The 19,313-nt window shown below is 45.5% G+C and overlaps 2 protein-coding genes across 2 annotated transcripts; one reads left to right on the forward strand and one right to left on the reverse strand.

Moving 5' to 3' along the window:
- Window positions 1-1,185: 1,185 nt before the first annotated feature.
- Window positions 1,186-6,251, reverse strand: LOC103538172 (zinc finger protein 271). Its single transcript, XM_030469011.1, has 2 exons — window positions 6,189-6,251; window positions 1,186-5,625 (listed from the first exon to the last, which is right to left on the reverse strand). Exon 2 carries the CDS (start codon window positions 5,612-5,614, stop codon window positions 4,631-4,633), a length of 984 nt encoding a protein of 327 aa, XP_030324871.1. The 5' UTR covers window positions 5,615-5,625; window positions 6,189-6,251; the 3' UTR covers window positions 1,186-4,630.
- Window positions 6,252-13,691: 7,440 nt separating this feature from the next.
- LOC103538173 (zinc finger protein 133-like) lies at window positions 13,692-17,978 on the forward strand. Its single transcript, XM_030444127.1, has 4 exons — window positions 13,692-13,795; window positions 14,622-15,003; window positions 15,499-15,571; window positions 17,338-17,978. The coding sequence occupies exons 1-4, from the start codon at window positions 13,692-13,694 to the stop codon at window positions 17,976-17,978; spliced, it is 1,200 nt and encodes a 399-aa protein (XP_030299987.1).
- Window positions 17,979-19,313: the final 1,335 nt, after the last annotated feature.

The raw sequence follows: 19,313 nt of genomic DNA on the forward strand, positions 1-19,313 counted from the left end.
CTGAGGGAACTTCATAAAGCTGCATTTCCAAGCAGAAAAAAACCCAGCTTACTTGGTTTGGCCTCCTGAGGCCTGTGGCCAGTTCTGGGAATTGCTTTTCTTTTTTGGATGAAGGTTGCTTTGTTAAGTTTCTTGAGGCTGTGCAGCCAAGATTTGGTGAGGCGCAGTGGGGTAATATTAAATTGCCTGTCTGTATGGCTCTTCAGCCATGGGTCACAAGTCTTCATGGGTCACAAGTGGAGTCCCTAAGGTATTGATACTGGGCCTGATGTTTAACATCTTCATAAGTTAACTGGATGTTGGGATCAAGAGCACCATGATGAAGTTTGGGATGACACCAAGATGAGTGGAGAGGTTGACACCGCAGGAGAGCCACCCTTCAGGATGGCTTAGACAGACTGGAAAAGTGGGCTAACAAACTTTATGAAGTTCAGTGTAGAGAAATACAAGGTCTTGCACCTGGGAACACAGAACCCAGTAGTGCAGTTCAGACTGGGATGCCCTTGGCTAGAGAGCAGCATTGTGGAAAGGGACCTGGGGGTCTTGGTGGACAACAGGCTCAACATGAGCAAACAGTGTGCTGCAGCTGCAACGAGAGCACCCAGGATGCTGAGCTTCAGAGGGTCCGGAGAGGAGCCATGAGGATGCTCAGAGGACTGCAGCACCTTGCCATATAAGCGGCTGAGAAAACTGGGTCTGTTCAGCCTTGATAACAGAAGGCTAAGGGGAGACTTTGTTGCAATATTCCAGAACATAAAGGGCAGCTACAAAACAGATGGAGACTTCCTATTTACAAGGAGCCACACAGACAAGACAAGGGGCAATGGGCACAAGTTGCTCCTGGGGACATTCTGTTTGAACACAAGAGGAAATTTTTCACTGTGAGGACAGTCAGACATTGGAATGATCTCCCAGAGAAGTGGTGGTTTCCCCACTTTGGAAAATTTTAAGTCACAGCTCGACAGGGTGCTGAGACATTTCATATAAACTATAGGGTTAGAAGGGCTGGACCAGATGATCCTTTAGGTCCTGCCCAGCCTGACTTTCTATGATTCAAATACTACTGCTAAGTAGTAGTCATCCCACTGTGAAGGAGTCCCATTAGGGGCCAAGAAACTGGTGCTCAGGAGCTCACCATAGGGAGAAAGAAAAAAAAGATGGGATAACAACACTAGGGTGAAAAAATTTATTTCAGAAACTTCATCCATTTGTCTTGAGTAATTCTAAAGTGCCATAGTCTCACTGTAGCATCTAAGCACCATTATCACAAGAGGAATTTACAGTATTGTAAAGAGGTCTCTCATCTGGCAGGAGGATCTGGGCACCAACTAGTGACCACAGGTCTGAGACAGAGTGTGCTAGGGGTGGTCTGCAGGAATGATAGCAGTGCCTTACCTTCTGCTTTTTTCCAGTACTTGTCCTTTGTGATACTGAGGGAGAAGACAACTGTTACAGAAGTCAGTCACCTAGCTGCTGTGAAAATAAACCCTATGGTTCTCAACTTTTTTCACATGCCCATGCCTCTTTCTTCAGAATTTGGCTCATGAGTTTGTGCTGCCAGAAAGAAATTTAACCCTGGAAGATGAGAAACACACCCTGCAACCTCAACAGCAGAGGATCCTCTCCAGCTAGATGATCACTGTGCACAGCAAAGGGCAGACAGGCTGGGGGAAGTGAATTAATTCAGCCAAGTGACGCTGAACAGGGAAAACTAACAGTGGCTGTAGAAAGGAACTCCAGAAATGTGCTTACACTGGCAAGCAATCTAGTCCTAACCACTAAAACTACAGCACTGGCAATATGCTGTGAACCCTAAGGCCACATCGATTTGGCATACAGTTTAAAAGCATATAAAGATCTTAGAAATAAATACACAGCAATACTCTTCATTTCTAGAGGACTTATAAGTATTCACAGCACTTCACAATGTGTGTAGAAAGTAACTCTGAGGACTGTTGTTAAGGGTCCTCTCAAACCAGATTGATGTGAGAAGGTTTCCCTTTGAGCTGAGCTCAGCAATGTGCAGACCTTGGTCAGATTTCCTTGATCTGCTACAGCAGCTCCATTCAGATTGCCAAAAGAAAAGCTGCATTCAAAATATGATTTTCCCTGGCAAACAGGGCTTCTCAACCAAACATATTGCTTTAGTGCTATAGGCTTGCTTTAGGTAACCTGGGAGAGACCCACACAAAACTGATGAGTTCTAAGGTAGGACTGCAGCATAACCTTTTAATTCAACCTGCTGAGAGCTGTAGCATCCCTTCCAAAACTCAGCTAGTAAATGAAAATCTGGACATTTCTGGCATCAAGTAGATGAACCATTAGTCAGTTTCCAAACCACATTCCCAAAGGGAAACAGAAATCAAGAATTCATTGGTATGAAGCTGTTTATAAAAGTAAACAAACAAACAAAAAAACAAACCCAAAACCAAACAAAAAACCCAAACCACCACACCCAAACACAGAACTAAAAGCAAAAATGTGCATTTGGAATGGAGGCTTTGGCTACTGTGTAAACAAAGGCCACCCCATTTCTGAAAGCTCCTTCTTACTTCCCTGAGCAGCTGCACATAAAGTTTCCTTGTTCCTCTAGAAGCTGCAGATAATTTTATGCTCCAGCTACAGCTCCTTTTTATTAAACTATACAAAAATAACATTTTATCAGCAGTTGAGTGTCAAGAAGTGGCTTGCAGAAGGGATACCTGCAGTCCCTTGGGGAGTAGTGAGTTCTGTAGAGTAAGCAATTCACAACTGTCCCTGGCCAGCAGCTGCTCAAATCCATGGATCTTCTTTGTATCTTTATTTCCTTCATCTCTTGCCCACCAGAGCTCCAGTCCTTTCACTGGCTTCAGTCTGCATTCAGTTTTCCAGAGACCTACTGAAGCCATGAAGCCAACTGCAGGATTAGTAAAGTACCATTGCAAAACCAGAAATCTTTTCTAAGCTGGATAAGCACACCAGTCAGTACCGTCAATAAAATGGTCAGCAGCAAAACAATCAAAAATACAAACAATGTAAAGTGTTGCACTGCAATTCCTTGTAGTTAAAATCATCAGTGGTGTACATCCTGCAACTGCCACTGATAGTACCTCTGTAAAACAAGGGGGAGAGCACTACACAGTCTGACATTTAGAAGTCATTCCTTGCAACCATAGGGGCCAGATATTTTTAGATAGATATATAAATAAAACAACTCAGTTCCAGAGTTTAGACACACACATAGACTGTAAAACTGAACGTCCTAATGTGAAAATTCAGATGTTTTGGTATAAAAGCTGTTTCTCCCAGCTTCTTAGTGAGAAATGCTAGTATTTACAGTATGTTTAGCATTTTGAGGAGTACTGATGTGGTGTAGTGTCACACAGTTGAACGTTGTGATCACTGCCACCATGTGTGCACGCACAACTGCTCACATGTGTGAAGATAATACACTTAGTACAAAAGCCAGTTCATACATATGTGAATACATACACATAGATGTTCTTTACACACACACACACACACACACTAGTCCAAATGGGACTCTAGAAATACTGGTATGGAATCAGGTCAGTCTTGGTGTGCTGTTATTCTCTCCTATGTTGTAACACCACATACACCAGCCCACTTGAACTGTACCTGTGAATCCAAATTCTGCAGAGAGAGGAGGCCACCAGTACAGACTCACAGGCGACCTCCATACACCCGCTAAGTTGCACACCATAGTCTTAGCAGCAACAAGTATAATTCTAATATTTTCTTTCAGGCCTGCAGGTACGAGTTTGCTACATCAGCTACCCACCAGTTCTGAGATTCCAGAAGAGGCCATGTCCCTATCTCACAGCTCCCTTGTTCCTATATCAAGCAGCACTTGCAGAAAACTTTTGCAGGCATGTCTTCCTTCTTTGGTTCAGCGTATGCCTGTATGTTCCTTCTACAAAGGAAGAAGGAACTGTATGTTCCTTCCTGTTTGTTCCTTTCTCCTTCATGTGGGTTTTGCCTATGTTTCAAGTTACCCACAGGCTGCATATGCATAATGCAAAGCTTATGAATAACACAGGACCTCCTTAGCTCTGACCTTCCAGACTGCTGTGTAAGACACAAAGGTGGCTTAAACTGCAAGCATGGTGAGCTCCTATAGACCTCTGCAGTATTATATAGGTCACACCATTTCAGTTGCAAGTGGACCAAAGCCCCTTAAGGACTCCATCTCACATCTTATTTCCCTTGAGATGACCACATATGCATTTGTTGCATGGCCAAAAAGCTCCTCATTATGTGACGTGACATTGTATATTCTCCCCTTTGGCTCTCAGGCAAACACTGCTTACAGGGAGGTGGGAGCAAACATCTGCACCTAGGCTACGTGGCAGATGCCTTCTGACTCTAGTACTGGGGAAAGATGACATGTCCTTGGGATGAGAACTACCCACCACAATGACTGCTTGCTTTCTGTCCATGCCTGAGGTGCGCTGGGAGACGGAAATGACTGAAAAGGGCAGCACGGGCCAAGTGAATTACTTTGTCCAGCTGCCTAAAATCCAAGGGCCCTGGTATTCCTATATTCTTTTAAACCCCCTTGTTCCTTAGGCATATTTTGGACAGGCCTGGATCAGAAGCTGCATTCTACATCACCCCCAGGCAATGTTGCCTACCACATGTGCACCCGTTGGTGTGAGACTAAGTAGGAGTTGCGGCTGAAGCTCTTCCCACAGTGTGAGCACTTGAAAGGTTTCTCTCCAGTATGTGTACGGCGATGACGGATGAGGGTAGAGTTGTCACTGAAGCAGGTCCCACACTCAGCACACTTGTAGGGCTTCTCCCCGGTGTGAGTGCGACGGTGCTGGACAAGATGTGAACGCTGGCTGAATCTCTTCCCACAGTCAGGACACAAGTATGGCTTCTCACCTGTGTGTACACGCTGGTGGATGACCAGCTTAGAGCTCTCACTGAAGCACTTGTTGCAGTCAGTACACTTGTAGGGCTTCTCACCTGTGTGGAGCCGCTGGTGAGCAAGGAGATTGGAGCTGTCGCTGAAGCGCTTCCCACACTGGGGGCACTTGTAAGGTTTCTCGCCCGTGTGAAAGTTGGCATGGCGGAGCAGGCCCGAGTTCTGGTAGAAGTTTCTCCCGCACTTGGCACAGACATAAGGCCTCTCGCCAGTGTGGTTGCGCTGGTGCTGCACCAGGTGGGTGCTCTGGCTGAAGCTCTTCCCGCAGTCCCTGCACCGGTACGGCCGCTCACCCGTGTGGACGCGCTGATGCTGGATGAGGTGGGAGCGGCGGCTGAAGCTCTTGCCGCAGTCGGTGCACATGTAGGGCTTCTCCCCGGTGTGGATCCTCTGGTGGCGGATCAGATCGGAGCTTCGGTTGAAGCTCTGCCCGCACTCGACGCATATGAAGGGCTTCTCTCCCATGAACGCTCGTTGGGGCACCGCTGTCTCCTTCCGCTTCCGAAAGCCACAGTGGGAAGTCTTCTCCAGCCCTGTCTCTGGGGAGAGAAGGTCTGGTCTTGGATGGGACACTTCCCGGTCACAGCCCAGAGAAGCTTCCCTCATGAAAGAGTCCGAAATGGCCCGGCAGGGTTTGGCTGCGTCCTGCCCCTCTCTCTGGAGATCCCCCTCATTTTCGTTCATGCTCCCATCACCTGCCGGGACAGAGGCAGAGTCCAGACACAACCAACACTTTCAGTCACAGCCCGAACCCCTTCTTCTCTACCCAGGTTGGCCACCGGAGCCGCCCCACACGGCCCCCGGCCAGGTGCTACGTCTTTCATCCCTGTCCGTCTCGGCTCCGCCACTTCCAGGGAAAAGGCGCAGGCGTCGGAGCCGGCTCCATCCTCCCTCGCTCCCTGACACCCGTGACCGATACGGCCCCTGGGGAAAGAGCGCACTCCCCGCCTGCCCCTACCACTAGCGGCGGCAGCACCAGCAGCTTCCCGCTGCCGAGCGGGCGGGACACGGGAGGCCGAGGCACTGGGACAAGGAGGGAGCTGCCGGCAGCGGGGAGCGGAGGCAGCGCGGGGAAGCCGGCAGGCAGCGGCGGGGCCTGGCAGTGGCGCCCGGCCGGTCCTCCCGAGCCCTGACACCCTCCCCCGCCGGCAGCACGGGTGGCGACGCTGCGGGAAAACCAACCCCTGCCCCCGCAGTTTAGCCTCCGGTCTTTCAGATGCCCCTGCCCGGAGCTGCTGACCCACCGTGCCCGCCTCACCTCCGCCCGGCGGTGCGGTGCGGCGCAGCGCAGCCCGGCCCGGCCCAACCCGGGCGGGGCGGAGGGAGCACCAAGGGCAGCCCCGGCTGGGCACGGCACGGCCAGCGGCCGCGGGGAGGGGACGGTCCGCTGGGCCCGCCCCGCCCGCACTTCCTGCCGTTCCCGGGAGGCTGCCTGCCGGCCTCTGGTTGTAACCCTTCCGGCCGCGGCTCGCCCTGCCCTTGGCTCCTCACCGCGGCGGCAGCGGGCAAAGCCTCCCCCCTGGCCGGGCGCGGGACTGCAGGAGGCCCCGACAGGCGAGGCCCGGCTCGGCTGGGCTGGGAAGCCGGTCCAGCCCCTTCCTCCCGCCCTGCGGCGTCTCCCGCCGGCAGCTCCCGAGCCGGGGCGCACCTCGCAGCCTCTGCCCCTGGCCCCGGAGGTGGCCACCGCCCGCCTTGCCCAGACAAGCCCCGCTGGCGACCTCTCCCCTCTGCCCCGGTGTACTGCCTTAGGCACCAGTGAAGCACTTGGAAGGAGCGAGGAGAGGCTGGAGCGGGGGATGGGATGGGCGCCTTGCCTAGCGGGGCATATAGCGGAGCCTGGGCACGGATGGATCAGGCTGCAGGGTACGGCCGCACTCGCTGGAAGCGCGGTGCCTGTACTGGAGATAGGAGGCAGTTTGAAGCAGAAAGGACCGAGGTTTCGTGGATCTTCTTCTTTAGCCGTCCTGCTCTGCTCCTGCCGTGGCTTCCAGTTCTTGTCATGCTGTCCTGCAGCTTCTCCACTGCTGTGCACAAGCTTCCCCCCACTACGACATTTATCTGTTTCATAGAATCATAGAATAGGCTGGGTTGGAAGGGACCTCAGAGATCATCGAGTCCAACCCTTGATCAACTACCGCCACAGTCACTAGACTATGGCACTGAGTGCCATATCAGTTTCCTCAGTTGCTTTTCTCACCTAATGCTCCCCGGCGCGTCTTTGTATCACAACTGTCTCTGTTTAGTTCCTCACTTTTCATTATTCTGGCTCTCCTCTGCAGGAGACCTGGCTTTAGCCTTTCAGTGCTTATAGGGGTTTTACAAGAAAGATGGAGAAAGACGTTTTTACGAAAGCCGGTGGTGACAGGACAGAGAAACAATTTTAAACTGAAGGAGGGTAGGTTGCCATTAGATGTTTGGGAAAAAGTTAAACTGTGGAGGTGGTGAGGCATTGGAACAGTCAAGTTGTGGATGTCCCCTCCCCAGGGGTTGTTCAAGGCCAGGTTGGACACAGCTTTGAGTCTAGCAAGTGATGCTCATGGTAGAACCAGATGATCTTTGAAGATCTCTTTCAACCTAAACCATTCTGTGATTCCCAAATTCCAGCACCTGACTCATTCCCAAACTGCTCTGCAAATGAGGTATGGTGGCTGTTTTGGTGAGAACAAACTCGGAGCACATGGGAAAATAAATGTAAAAAACTTGTTCTTACCACAAGGTGAAAAGGAGCCCAGATTTTCATGAGACTTCTGTGCAGTTCAGTCATGTTATGTAGAAGTACTGAGTCAATCAAGAGGACACAGCATACAAAGCATGTGTCAGCATGCAAAGGTGTGCAGAACCTAAACTGACACTTGTCTCTATGCTTAAATACTAATGTGGACATTAATTTAACAAATTACTATATTTGTTAAAGAACTGGAGTTAAAGAATAAGAGTTTTTCAGTTATTCAAAGCAGAAGAGGCAAAAGATTTTTTGGTGCGCTTGAACAAACTTAGAACTTTTCCTTCTGACCTGATGGGGTAGGAAAAGTTCTGCTGTTCTCCCCTGCATGCTGAATTGTTTTCTGATTTATTCCCAGTCTGTTTAGTAAATGTTCTGCAGACTTTATACTCAAATGTTGCTTCATTAAGCTGAGTGTTGTTGGTCAGGATAATTAGCCATTGCAAATGAGAAATCAAGTTGTGTAAATAAGAAAATGTTTTCAATGAGATGGAAAACCAAACGGCAGGATCTCTGAACTACATAACACGGAGTGCCTGGTGAAGACAGCTGGAGGAGGAGAAAGCATTTGCTAAAGTCTTACACAGGGTTCACAAGGGAGCACAGCTTAAAATCCTGAAAAATAAGTTTTGATGAGCAAGTGGTAAATGGGAAAAATGTGGTAGCAATTGTCTTTAGCTTGCTCTCCACAAGCTGGAAATCTGGTATAGAATCATAGAATCATAGAATTGGCTGGGTTGGAAGGGACCTCAGAGATCATCGAGTCCAACCCTTGAACCACCGTTGCGGTTGCTAGACCATGGCACTGAGTGCCACATCCAGTCTCTTTTTAAATATCTCCAGGGACAGAGAATCCACTACTTCCCTGGGCAGCCCATTCCAATGACGGATCACTCTTTCCGTAAAGAAATTCTTTCTAATATCTAACCTAAACTTCCCCTGGCACAACTTAAGTCCATGCCCTCTTGTCTTGTTGAAAGTCGTTTGGTAAAAGAGCCCAACCCCACCTGGCTACACCCTCCTTTCAGGTAGTTGTAGAGAGCGATGAGGTCTCCCCTGAGCCGCCTCTTCTTTAGGCTGAACAACCCCAGTTCTCTCAGCCTCTCCTCGTAGGGTCTATGCTCGAGTCCCTTCACCAGCCTGGTTGCCCTCCTTTGGACCTGCTCCAGGACCTCGATATCCTTCCTGAACTGGGGGGCCCAGAACTGGACACAGTACTCAAGGTGTGGCCTCACGAGGGCTGTATACCTGTATATATATATATATACCTATATATATATATACCTGTATTCAGGGTGTATACCTGGAAAATAATCACAGGTAGGGAAGTTGGAACCTGGGATCAAATTTTCAACCAGCTGCAGGAGTACAATATAGAGGGCAGTTATGTTACTATTTACATGGCAATGGAAAAGAAGATGCTGATCCTGGGACAGGACATCAACCACACAGAGGTTTGGGGCACAAAGGAAGTGGGTATGAAAAAGAAGAAAGACCTGTAGTGATTTGGGAATGCTTTTTCTGTAGCTCAGAAGAAGTAATTCCATATTTTTGGAGTGGCATGGCTGAAAGAAATAGAAATGAAGCCAGTTGCTCACTGGGTAAGGAAAAGCTGGGAAGATGGCCAACAGTGCTTTTCTAAAACCTTTGAAACATAATACTCACAGAGGTGAGCATCATTGGAATAACAGCAATAAAAGGCTGTTGATGACAGCTGAATGGTTTGTTGTGAATAATTTATAGTAGTTTAATTCCTACCAAAATAATTTTATAAGAAGGATTTTAATCATAGTTTATATCACTGAGTAAGCAAATTTGAATTGAGTGATGTTAATCATATTTCGTGGGCATGCTTTTAAAGTTGTCTTTACTAAAGGAGAGATTGATTCTCACTGTTGAAGAGTCAGAAATCTTAAACTAAGAGTAATCCTTTTTTGTTAGTGAGAATATACTACACATACACACAAGTAGTTCTACAGGTTATCATGCATTTATTAATTTAACTCGCATCAATTGCCAATGTCATGATTTTGTAAGCTGTTAAATGACACTTTCTATTAAAGAATTCCTTTGTTTATTCTAGGCTTGAGAAGATGCTTGTGGAATTAGATTAGTTGAAAAACTAGAATTTTTAATTTGTATTATAAGTGAAATATGATTAATAGATCTAAGAAATGCTTTATATTTGAAGTTGAGATATTTATTAGACAAAGCCTAACAAACTGACATGATGATGGTAATAAATCTTACACCTAATGATTATTTATATTGGAAGGGGAAAATACACTTTCTGGTTTTAATATTGCCTTTTTCTTTAAGCCAAGTTTCTTGTCTTAAAGAAGACTTTCTTGGCAACAGGAATACTGTGCTTGAATTTAATTTTTCATGTAACATAAGCCAAATTATTTTTACAGGTTACTGTAAATCTGGAGCTTAAAGTGGATGGATGGTCATCTTTTCATATTTAATTTAAATAGTTTAAACAGGGAAAAATTACACTAGGATTTACCCGCCCCCAAATAAAACCCACAACACCAATCCAAGCAAAACAAACACACAAACAAACAACGCCAATACACTAAAATATTTCTAATTAAAAAACAAACAAAAAAAAACCATACCAAAACAAAATAAACCAGAACCACAAAGAAAATATTTATTAACACCTTGGCTGGCTGCTTTTACTTTCACACTGTACCCTTCCCAGACTCCCTTCCACTTGAAATGCTCTGTGTCCTCTGGTAAGTTGACAACGTTCAGTTTTCTGATTCCCAAACTGAATTGTCTTCTTACTAAGATAAAGTTTTATGGAAAGACTGGGTCACAGTTCTAAATAGCTCCCCAAGGTCTTTCCACTCCTCCTTTGAAATGTTCTATGTATTCCTCTGTTTTGCCCTGTAGCAGTTCATAATGTGTCATGTGTACCAGTTTCTAGTGGTCTGCTGTGGTTCCCAGGGCATGAGCCATCACTGGTTTGTGATGGATCACCTACACTCAGCTCTGGGTCTCCAGGTCTCATAAACTGTGAAGAACAATGGTCTTCAATCTGGTTTCCTTTCCTTTTTTGTGTTGATGGAGAGTTTCCTTTTGCTCAGTGCTGTTCTCATGGCTGCACGGGAAGGTGCCCTGTTGGTTCCTCACAAACTTTACATGGCTCGTCTTCTTTTGGACTCTGAAGTGAGGTGAGGGTTGGGGTCTTTTCAGCACTCTTTATTTTGCCATGGCCCGATTTGTCCAGATGTACTAGCTGGTTACTGCTACTACTTCGCCATTACCTCCACTTTAGTCCTAGATTTACACCTACCTCTTAACCACTGCTATTTTGCTGAAACCACAGTGCTGGGTGCTTACTGATGGAGCTATTCCATGGTTATATACAGATGTTGCTCACCTGCACATAGCCTTTTGTGTCTATCGCTGCAGAAGGCATCCTAGTTGAGAAGCCTCTACCACCTCTACTAATCTATAAGTCTGTGTGGATTAGTGATCACTCCTCTTTAAATAAAACCAAATAAAACCAAATTATGTTGGCCACATAATTTGCACTTTACATGGAGGAGCAGGAACACTTTCTCCTTACCATAAGGTAGAATTAAAAAAATGCATAATTTTAGTCAGTATCATCCCATGCTCTTTGAAATGTGAAGCCCCCCATTTTGTACTGGATACATTGGCCATTTTTTTGTTGGTCCTTGTCTTTGTTCTTCCTCTTCTCCGGGAATATGGACCTGGAGCCTTTCTCTGCAGAGGGTAAAACACTTCACAATCTTAGAATAATTATATTCACACTTTCCCTGGGAGGAAAGGAAATGTGAATTTTAGACGTGTGACTGGGAAACAGAGACTAAGGTCTAAGTGAACCAGTCAACTAATGGCAGAAACTTAAATATGGGTGGTACTGGCACCATGCAGCTTATGCAAGAGCAGGGAAATGAAGCTGGTACTCCATAGCCTGGAGGAAGCACTTCTCTCATTTGTGGATGTGAATGTTATTATTAATGTATGAATCTGTGCCTTTTCTATGTGTGAAACTTGTAGAATCTTGCTTAATACAGGCCAAGGAACTTCTTTCTAGTAGCTCTTGCTTTAAACCCAGTAGCTAATCTGCCGCTGCTCTAGTAATGCCCTGAGTGACAAATATGAGGTGAATATTTTTAATATCTTTGGTTTTATGCAATGTTTCTTGCAATCCTTCTGTGGGTTATGTTAGCCATTTCACTCCAGCATCGCTGTTGGAGCTTATGTTCTGCTGGTACTCATCATGGCTTTTCAAGTCTTTTCCTGTGTCTTTGCTTCCTGTGATAGATTACTGTCTCCTGAAGGTGTGGTTTACAATCACCAAAATTAAAATCGTTTGCATTTGCAAAATTAACTTTGTTATTCTTCCTTGAAAAACAAGAAAATCTTCAAAACCAGGGAGGCTGCCAAGCTCCAAAACACAACTACAGTATACTACGAAAACCAAAATGCATGGAATAAAATAAATGTAGTGAATCACGCTTTAATCCTAATAATAAACTCCTTTGATGCTTTTCCAATTATTCCTACATTACAATTTTTGAACTGTTTTTAAGTAGCATGCTTGGCGTCCTCAGTTATTCAAATAGCCATAATTTGTATAGCCATGCTTTGTGTAATTTCTTAGTTCTTGGGAACGTGGTTATCCTTTTTGCCCTGGCATGCTGAAATTCGGGCTGTATCCAGTGAAAAAATGGTGAAAATATGCAACAAAGCATACAAACATACAATGGGATGGAAGGGACCATAAGGATGGTCTAGTTCCAACCCTGCTGCCAGAGGCAGGGACACCTCCCACTAGATCAGGTTGCTTCAAGTCCCATCCAACCTGACCTTGAACATTTCCAGTGATGGGACCTCCACAACTTCCTTGGGCAGTAATGCTGCTCTAGATTGCAAGTTGTTTGTGGCAGGAGACCCATTTGTATTTTTTGTATCATTTTGTATTTGTAGATTACCAAAGTACAGTTACGTTTTGGTCCTGTACACGGTCACCTAGAAGCTTGTGTAATACAAAATATAGTACAATAGTAGGTCTCCACCTGCTGGTTTTTCTCATAGATTACAGCTAAAATTACTTTGGCCATAACATTTATTTTGTCATTTTAGGAAAGAAAGGACTGTACATGATGTTCAAACTAATAAATCTTTTGTTATTCTCTGGTGACCTGACAGAGGTGCCACTGAGATCCTGGGCAGCTGCACATTCCAAGTAGCTGTGCCTTACTGGGATAGAAGAGCAACCAGTTCTGTTTTTCATTGGGGAAGATAATGAGTAGCAACACAGTTTTTTCACTTTTCTCTATTTTTATTTAAATTTCTAAAAAGTTTAATATTAAAATTTTTAATTTAAAATAAAGTTTCTTTGCTAGCCATAATTATTGAAGGTCACTTCTTCAATGAATTTTCTGCCAAGTCAGTCATGATCTCTACTTAAACACTGGCTGCTTCATATCTCCCCTAGTAGGTTTTCACCTTTCAGAAAGAAATAAAAAAGAACTGTAAGGGAAGGAAAGGGTCTTTCAGATGAAAGAAGGATTGTCAGGAAAATCAGTCTTCCTCTGAACCTCTGCCTGGAGTGTAAGATGAACTGGCACATCCTGAGGTAATTCTCTAATTTTTTCACCAAGGATGAGGGAGAAAGAGATGTAGTAGGAATTATATGTCACTTAACTCCAGTGGCTGTTACAATCAAATAAAATTATAGTTTAAGTTTAACTTAATTTTTTGAGATAAGCCATTATAGTTAAATCTTGGGTATAATTACAAAGGGAGTTTTTATAGCAAGTTTGGTTTGGTTTGTTTTTTTAAATTTTTTTCTAAAAGCCTTTAACCAACACTTTTTTCAAATGTATCAGCTTTGACAAACTTTAACTACCTTTTGGAAATGAGCAGCCATAAAAAGGAAACAATATTCTGTTATAATGTGTGTGTGGAGAGGATTTTGTTTCCACTTTCAAACAGAAAGATGCAGCCTGCCTTGTTCACTGAGCTCCTGATCTTTGTGCATATGGTATGGAAATGAAGGTCAGTGAAAAAGAACTGAGGATACCCTTTGATATAATGGGGAAGCACAACTATGGGGCAAATGAAGCTGTGGAAGAGGTCAGCTTGTGGAAAAAGCTGTAGATGAATCTCAGTACCTGGAGAACACAGCAAAGGAAGGAGCACAGTCACAGGGAAGTTTTTTTTCCCTGTCTTCTGCAGCACATGCAAGTTGGTTACACACCACCCATTCCAGGCACGTTTTGGAAGAAGCTTGTGCTGCTGGGGAGCTGTGATCGGTTAATGGAGTTACTGGGAAAGGTGTGGTGGTGGTGATGCTCCAGGTGGTGATGTGTTCCTGCTCAATTCCTCACCCACAGCTCCTGCCTGCTGGGGACAGGTGAAGGAGTGCCCTGAGGAGACATGCTGCAGGTGGTTAGTTCCTGAAGCTCTTTGTGAAGGTGTGACCACCTCATCTGTTGGTTCTCAGCTTTTTGAGTTTCAGGGCCCTGTCGAGGTTGCATGTTTTCTTTTGCGATGGGGCAGGGCTTTGTCTTTGCCTTTGCCTTCCTTTTCCTTTTTCCTCTTTGCCTTCCTTCTTGTCTTATCTTGTTAAGCTGCACCTCACCAGGCATGGAAGCCCATGGAGAAATGCTTGTGCTTCTATGAGGACAACACTGTCTGTCCTCGAAGGGGGAGCAGAACTGTGCCTGTGATAAGTAAAACCAGCCCCCCTCTCACAGTGACCCCCATGGTGAGGTTGGGTGAGGCCAAAGCTTGAAAGTGTCCCGAGTGCATGGTAAAGAACCACAGTCACCCCAGAGCACCCAGCTCCCACCATGGCTCCTTAAAGAAAAGCCCCTGCCATATTTCGAGGGGGTGTTGACACTGAAGGGCAAACCCAAGAGATGCCAGGTGAGCAGGCAGCAGCAGAGCCTCCAGGGCACCCTTTACCCCCTCCCTCAGGGTCACGGGCACCTCACGTCCCTCAGGGTCACGGGCACCTCACGTCCCTCGGGCGCTGACCGGGCAGAGTTCCCCGGGGTGTCTCGGCTGCCTGACCACGGGGAATCAGCAGCCTTGGCCGAGCGCCAAGGGAGGCGGCCCAGAGACTGCCGGGTCGGAACCGGGGAGCAGCCCGGACCCGCCGCCCTGCATCTTCGCCTACCTTAACCCCGGCAGGAGGGGTGGGGTAAGGGCGTCCCGTTTGCCCGGTACCGGTGTCCGTCTCCCTCTCAGCCGGGGCTCGGGGAGGAGCAAAGGCGCAGCCCTCGGGGCAGAAGGGCGCCTGGGAGCCCGAGGGGACGGAGGGACGGAGTCGGAGCGGCTGCTGGCAGGGTCCCAAAAAGTAGGCCTGCGGCTTGGCTTGAGGTGCTTATCAGAGGCTTTTGGGGAGGGGAGGAGCAGCTCAGGAGGGAAAGGGGAAACCTGAAGCTGGAGGGTGTGTTTTAATGCTGTAGTGTGAAGGAGCACGAGGTCTTCAGGCTGAGGGAAGCGAGATCTGTGCCAGGAGCCTTCACAGCCCTCAGGTGGGGTGTGTTGGTGTTAGAAGGGAAACTGAGGTTCCATAATGCTGTCCTTTTTTTTTGTTTGTTTTCTTCTTTCCCTTCACTCTGGTCTCTTGGCTAACTTTCCAGGTTGCAAGTCACCAATCTTCAGGTCTTCCTACCCAGCTGTCATCTCTCTTTTTAAGTGGTGTTCAGTGGGCATGGGCAGGTTGGGCCCTTTCAGGCAGCCCCTGATTGCTGAAAAATCCCCTGCACCTGTGGCTGCCCTCCCCCTTCTCCTCCCATCTGTGGGGGAAGGCTTCATACTCCAGGTCTCCTCCTCACTTCTCTCCTAGATAGAGCCAGCAATAAAGCCCGTGTTCTTTCTTCTCCAGGAGCCTGGGAAAACTGATATGGCAGAACATACAGGTGAGAGATGAACTCTGCTGCTTAAATTATGGAAAGAAGCTTGAGGCTCCACCAAGTGGTGCTGGTGACACTGGATTCCTTCTTTGCTGGTTGCTCTGTCCTGGGGTGGTAGGATGGTGTGGCCTGCTAGGCTGGGGAAGGGGGGTATTTTGTGTTACTTTCTGCTGTGGGTTTCTAATGATGTTTTATATAAGACAGTGTAATTAATCTGGAGTGAAGGAGAGCCAGCACCCTTCTCCTTTTCAGGGTTTTTTGTGGGTGAGGAAGGTCTGAGGGAGTTGCACAGCTGCATCTGAAATGCATAACTCCCTTGAAGTAGCTGGATGGGAATGGAGGATTGTTTCATTCCCGTTTTGCTCTTCGAGACTTGGGATCTCTTCATGGGCTTCTGGGAATAGTCAGCAAGCAGAGCAAGGGAATTACTGCTCCTGTGAGAGGGAGTTTTCTCTCTCACAGAGAGAAAGCTACATCATTCCTTGATGTACGAGATCAGCGTGCCTCCCCCAGTGCATGCGGTTTTCTTTTATCACTGGTATTTAGATCTTGGCAGTTGTGACCATGAGCATAGCATTTTGTCTCCTCAAGTCAAGGCCATGTTACTTAAGAATTTTATCCTTTGATTTCACAGAAGGAGGATAGAAATCACACAGCATGACTTTTACCTTGACTGTAAAAAGGCAGGGTTTTCTGTAAGTGAAGTAATCAAACTCGATGTGTTAAATGGAAGTGTATGTAGCATGAGTAACAGACTATTTTAATGCTAAATAAAAAGCGCTAATGTCTAAGTCCTCTGTTTTAATTAATAGTAAGTCTGAAGATGTTTCAAAAAATGAAGCTTGGATGAGTGTGCATCAGATGACACAATTCTGTTAATGCTGAACTGATAAAAACATAAAATTTAGTCATCTGAGTAAGCTAACCAATACTGTAGGATGGATGATCATATGTACTCCTTTGTGAAATGCGTAGTTTGCATTAAGAAAAAAACACCATTTTTGAATGTAACCTGTGAGCTATCTTGTAATGCAATTAATTTAGCTTGCGACTATAAGAAAAATAGGTGTCTTGCTAGACCTAAATATGGAAGAGATATCAGTAGTTGTCAATTAGTTAATTTTTTAATCAATAAAAATCTAACTCATTTGACTTCTAATTCATGAATGCGCAATATCCCTAATAATTACAACTGCTCTTGTGACAATTAGGGGAAAAACTTGATGTCCTTTCCTTTTGCAAAAGGAGTCGTTTAAATTTTTTTAGTAAATATTTGATAAGACAAGTGAGAAGCTTATCTTCCCTGTTGATTTTACCTAACAAACCTTGGGACTTCTTTTGTTGAAGCCTCCCTGCCAAAATGCACAGCTGTAAAAGAGAGTATTAATACTAATTCAGCAGGCCGGAAGGCTTCTGAGCCAAGTCTGCAGAAACAAATAGCTAAAAGTAGGTATTTGTGATGGGGAAGAAGTTTCAGCAGGTTCCTTTCTCTCCCCTCATTTTGTCAGTCTTCCCTTGCTATTCTCTGAGGGGAAGCAGAGCAAGGAAATGGGGAGAGGAAGGAAGAGGTAGGGCTTTTTACCTCTCTGGTGTCCTGGGCCGCTTTGTCTTCTTGTATCAAATCTTCATAATCTCCCTTCCTCTTTGGAAAAGGGCATCTGGTGCTAGTTGGTGAAAATAAATTCAAAGTTGATGAGAAATTCAGGTATTTCACAAGGAGCAGCTTATCTGTCTTGGGGAAGGAGTGACAAATTGCTCTCTTACTCCATTAGGGGACAGCATTTTGAGTGACTACGTGGAAGAGGGAGGCATCCCTGAAGATCCTAAGCAAGATGTACTGCCTGAGCTACCTGAAGCCCACAGCCCAGACTGGAAGGCAGCCTGTAATGATAGCCCTTGCCAAGAAAGAGACTCCGAGGACCTCACACCCATCACTGAAGGCCAGGAGCCACACACAGAAGAGGAACCCTACAAATGTGCAGAATGTGGGAAGGGCTTCAAGGGAAACTCCAGGCTCCTGAACCACCTGCAAACCCACACTAGAGAAAAAAATTTTGACTGTGAAGAATGTGGGAAGAGCTTTAGCAGGAAGGCCAACCTGGTATTGCACCAGAGAGTCCATACAGGGGAAGGGCCTCACAAGTGCAAAGACTGCAAGAAAACCTTTAGCAGGAAGTCAAACCTGGTCACTCACCGTAAAACCCATGCAAAAAAGAAGGCCTTTTCCTGCACCACATGCAGGAAAAGCTTTGGTGGACGTGCAGCTCTCTTCCAGCATCAGAAAGTCCATGCAGATGAGAAGCCCTATACATGTACTACATGTGGAAACAGGTTCCGTCTGTGTACCAACTTCATCAAACATCAGCAAATTCATTTGAGAGAGGCACCCAGTGAACACACAGCAGGTAACTGAATTGATGTTTGTTAGGTTTTGTTTCAAGCTGTACAGACTCACAGGGGATGCATCAGATGCTGTGGTCTCTCTGTTCCCAAACACTTCTGCCTCCTTGCTAAGGATATGAGTGGGGTTGGTTTGTTTGTTCCTGTCCTATATACTTATTTCTGTCATCTGAAGAAATGCCTTGAAAATACCAAAGTTGAAATTCGGGTTTTGCCTGGGATGTTATGCTCTTCATAGCTCTTGGATCCCACTAATTCCTGCTTCATAGCATTCCCTGTTGTCTAGCCATAGATCTGCAGAAGTGCTTAGCCAACAAAATACTAAGCTTGGAGAACTTGATTTAAACTGTGAATCAAGGCCTTGGTAATCTCTAGTAGCTATTTTTTGTTGTTGATGGATATTAAATGAGCAGCTTTTTTTTGTCTCCAGTGGGAAGCCTGTTCTGGCCATCCCCCTGTAATACGTCTTGCATAGCAGGTGCTGTGAGACAATTGTTTAAAGGAGGAAGTTTTCTGGATTTTGCAATATTCAATGTTATTTTAATGACCAGAAGCTCTTGGATAGAATATGACATTGTGTTTGTTTTTTTTTTCTCTCTCGTAGCTTTGTAAGGAGAGTGTCTTCATACTTGGTCAAAAATGTTATAATTTTTAATCTTGGGTCTTTCCTAGTCACTTGAAATTGTTCTGGCTGTTGGGGTCATGACCACCAGCTCATGTACCATCAGGGCAATTAAAGATATGAGGCCCTATGAGAACATGTTTTATGTGTGAGATCTTTCTGGTTTTTGTTTGGTTTATTCTGGTTTTCTTCCTGAAAAGAAATTCTGAGGAGGAAAGCCTTTCATCTTAATAGTGGAAATAACAATGAAGTTGTAATTAATAATAACAATAACATTATAATGAAACGACAAAACAGAGTTCCATATGTAGGGAATCTCCTAATATTGTGGTGTTGGTGTTTGCTTTTTTTTTTTATGTGTGTGGGCTTTTCATAGTTGGTTGTGGGTTTGTTTTTTTTTAGATGTAAGAGTTTATAATTCATAAGGGAAAAAAAAATTATTATTTTTACCCTGACCAAGAGTTCATTTCAGATTAGTCTAATAATATACCTGCTTCAAAAACAATGTGCAAACTTATTCAGGAATAACTGTAGCAACTGCAGCATTGTAATTGAAACTCCATAGTAAAATTGCTTTTATGGTCTTCCAGTGTGTGGATTGGGAAAGAAACTCAATTTCTCTATTATCTCAAAGAGGAAGTTTGCATTTTTACAAGTTAAACACATTTTTACTAAACCTCAGCTATCCTATTCAGCTCCCTTGCTCCAGCTCTGCTGTCTTACCAG

The sequence above is a fragment of the Calypte anna genome, chromosome 1, assembly GCF_003957555.1.
Source record: "Calypte anna isolate BGI_N300 chromosome 1, bCalAnn1_v1.p, whole genome shotgun sequence".
Taxonomy (NCBI): Eukaryota; Metazoa; Chordata; class Aves; order Apodiformes; family Trochilidae; genus Calypte; species Calypte anna.

What these genes read in the sequence shown, in the direction of transcription:
- LOC103538173 (XM_030444127.1), top strand. Translation starts at nt 13,692, where the DNA reads ATGAAGGTCAGTGAAAAAGAACTGAGGATACCCTTTGATATAATGGGG. An exon ending in GTCAGCTTGTGGAAAAAGCT is followed by an intron (nt 13,796 to 14,621) that starts GTAGATGAATCT and finishes CCCCTCCCTCAG; the next exon opens with GGTCACGGGCACCTCACGTC. An exon ending in TGCTGGCAGGGTCCCAAAAA is followed by an intron (nt 15,004 to 15,498) that starts GTAGGCCTGCGG and finishes CTTCTCTCCTAG; the next exon opens with ATAGAGCCAGCAATAAAGCC.
- LOC103538172 (XM_030469011.1), bottom strand. Translation starts at nt 5,614, where the DNA reads ATGAACGAAAATGAGGGGGATCTCCAGAGAGAGGGGCAGGACGCAGCC.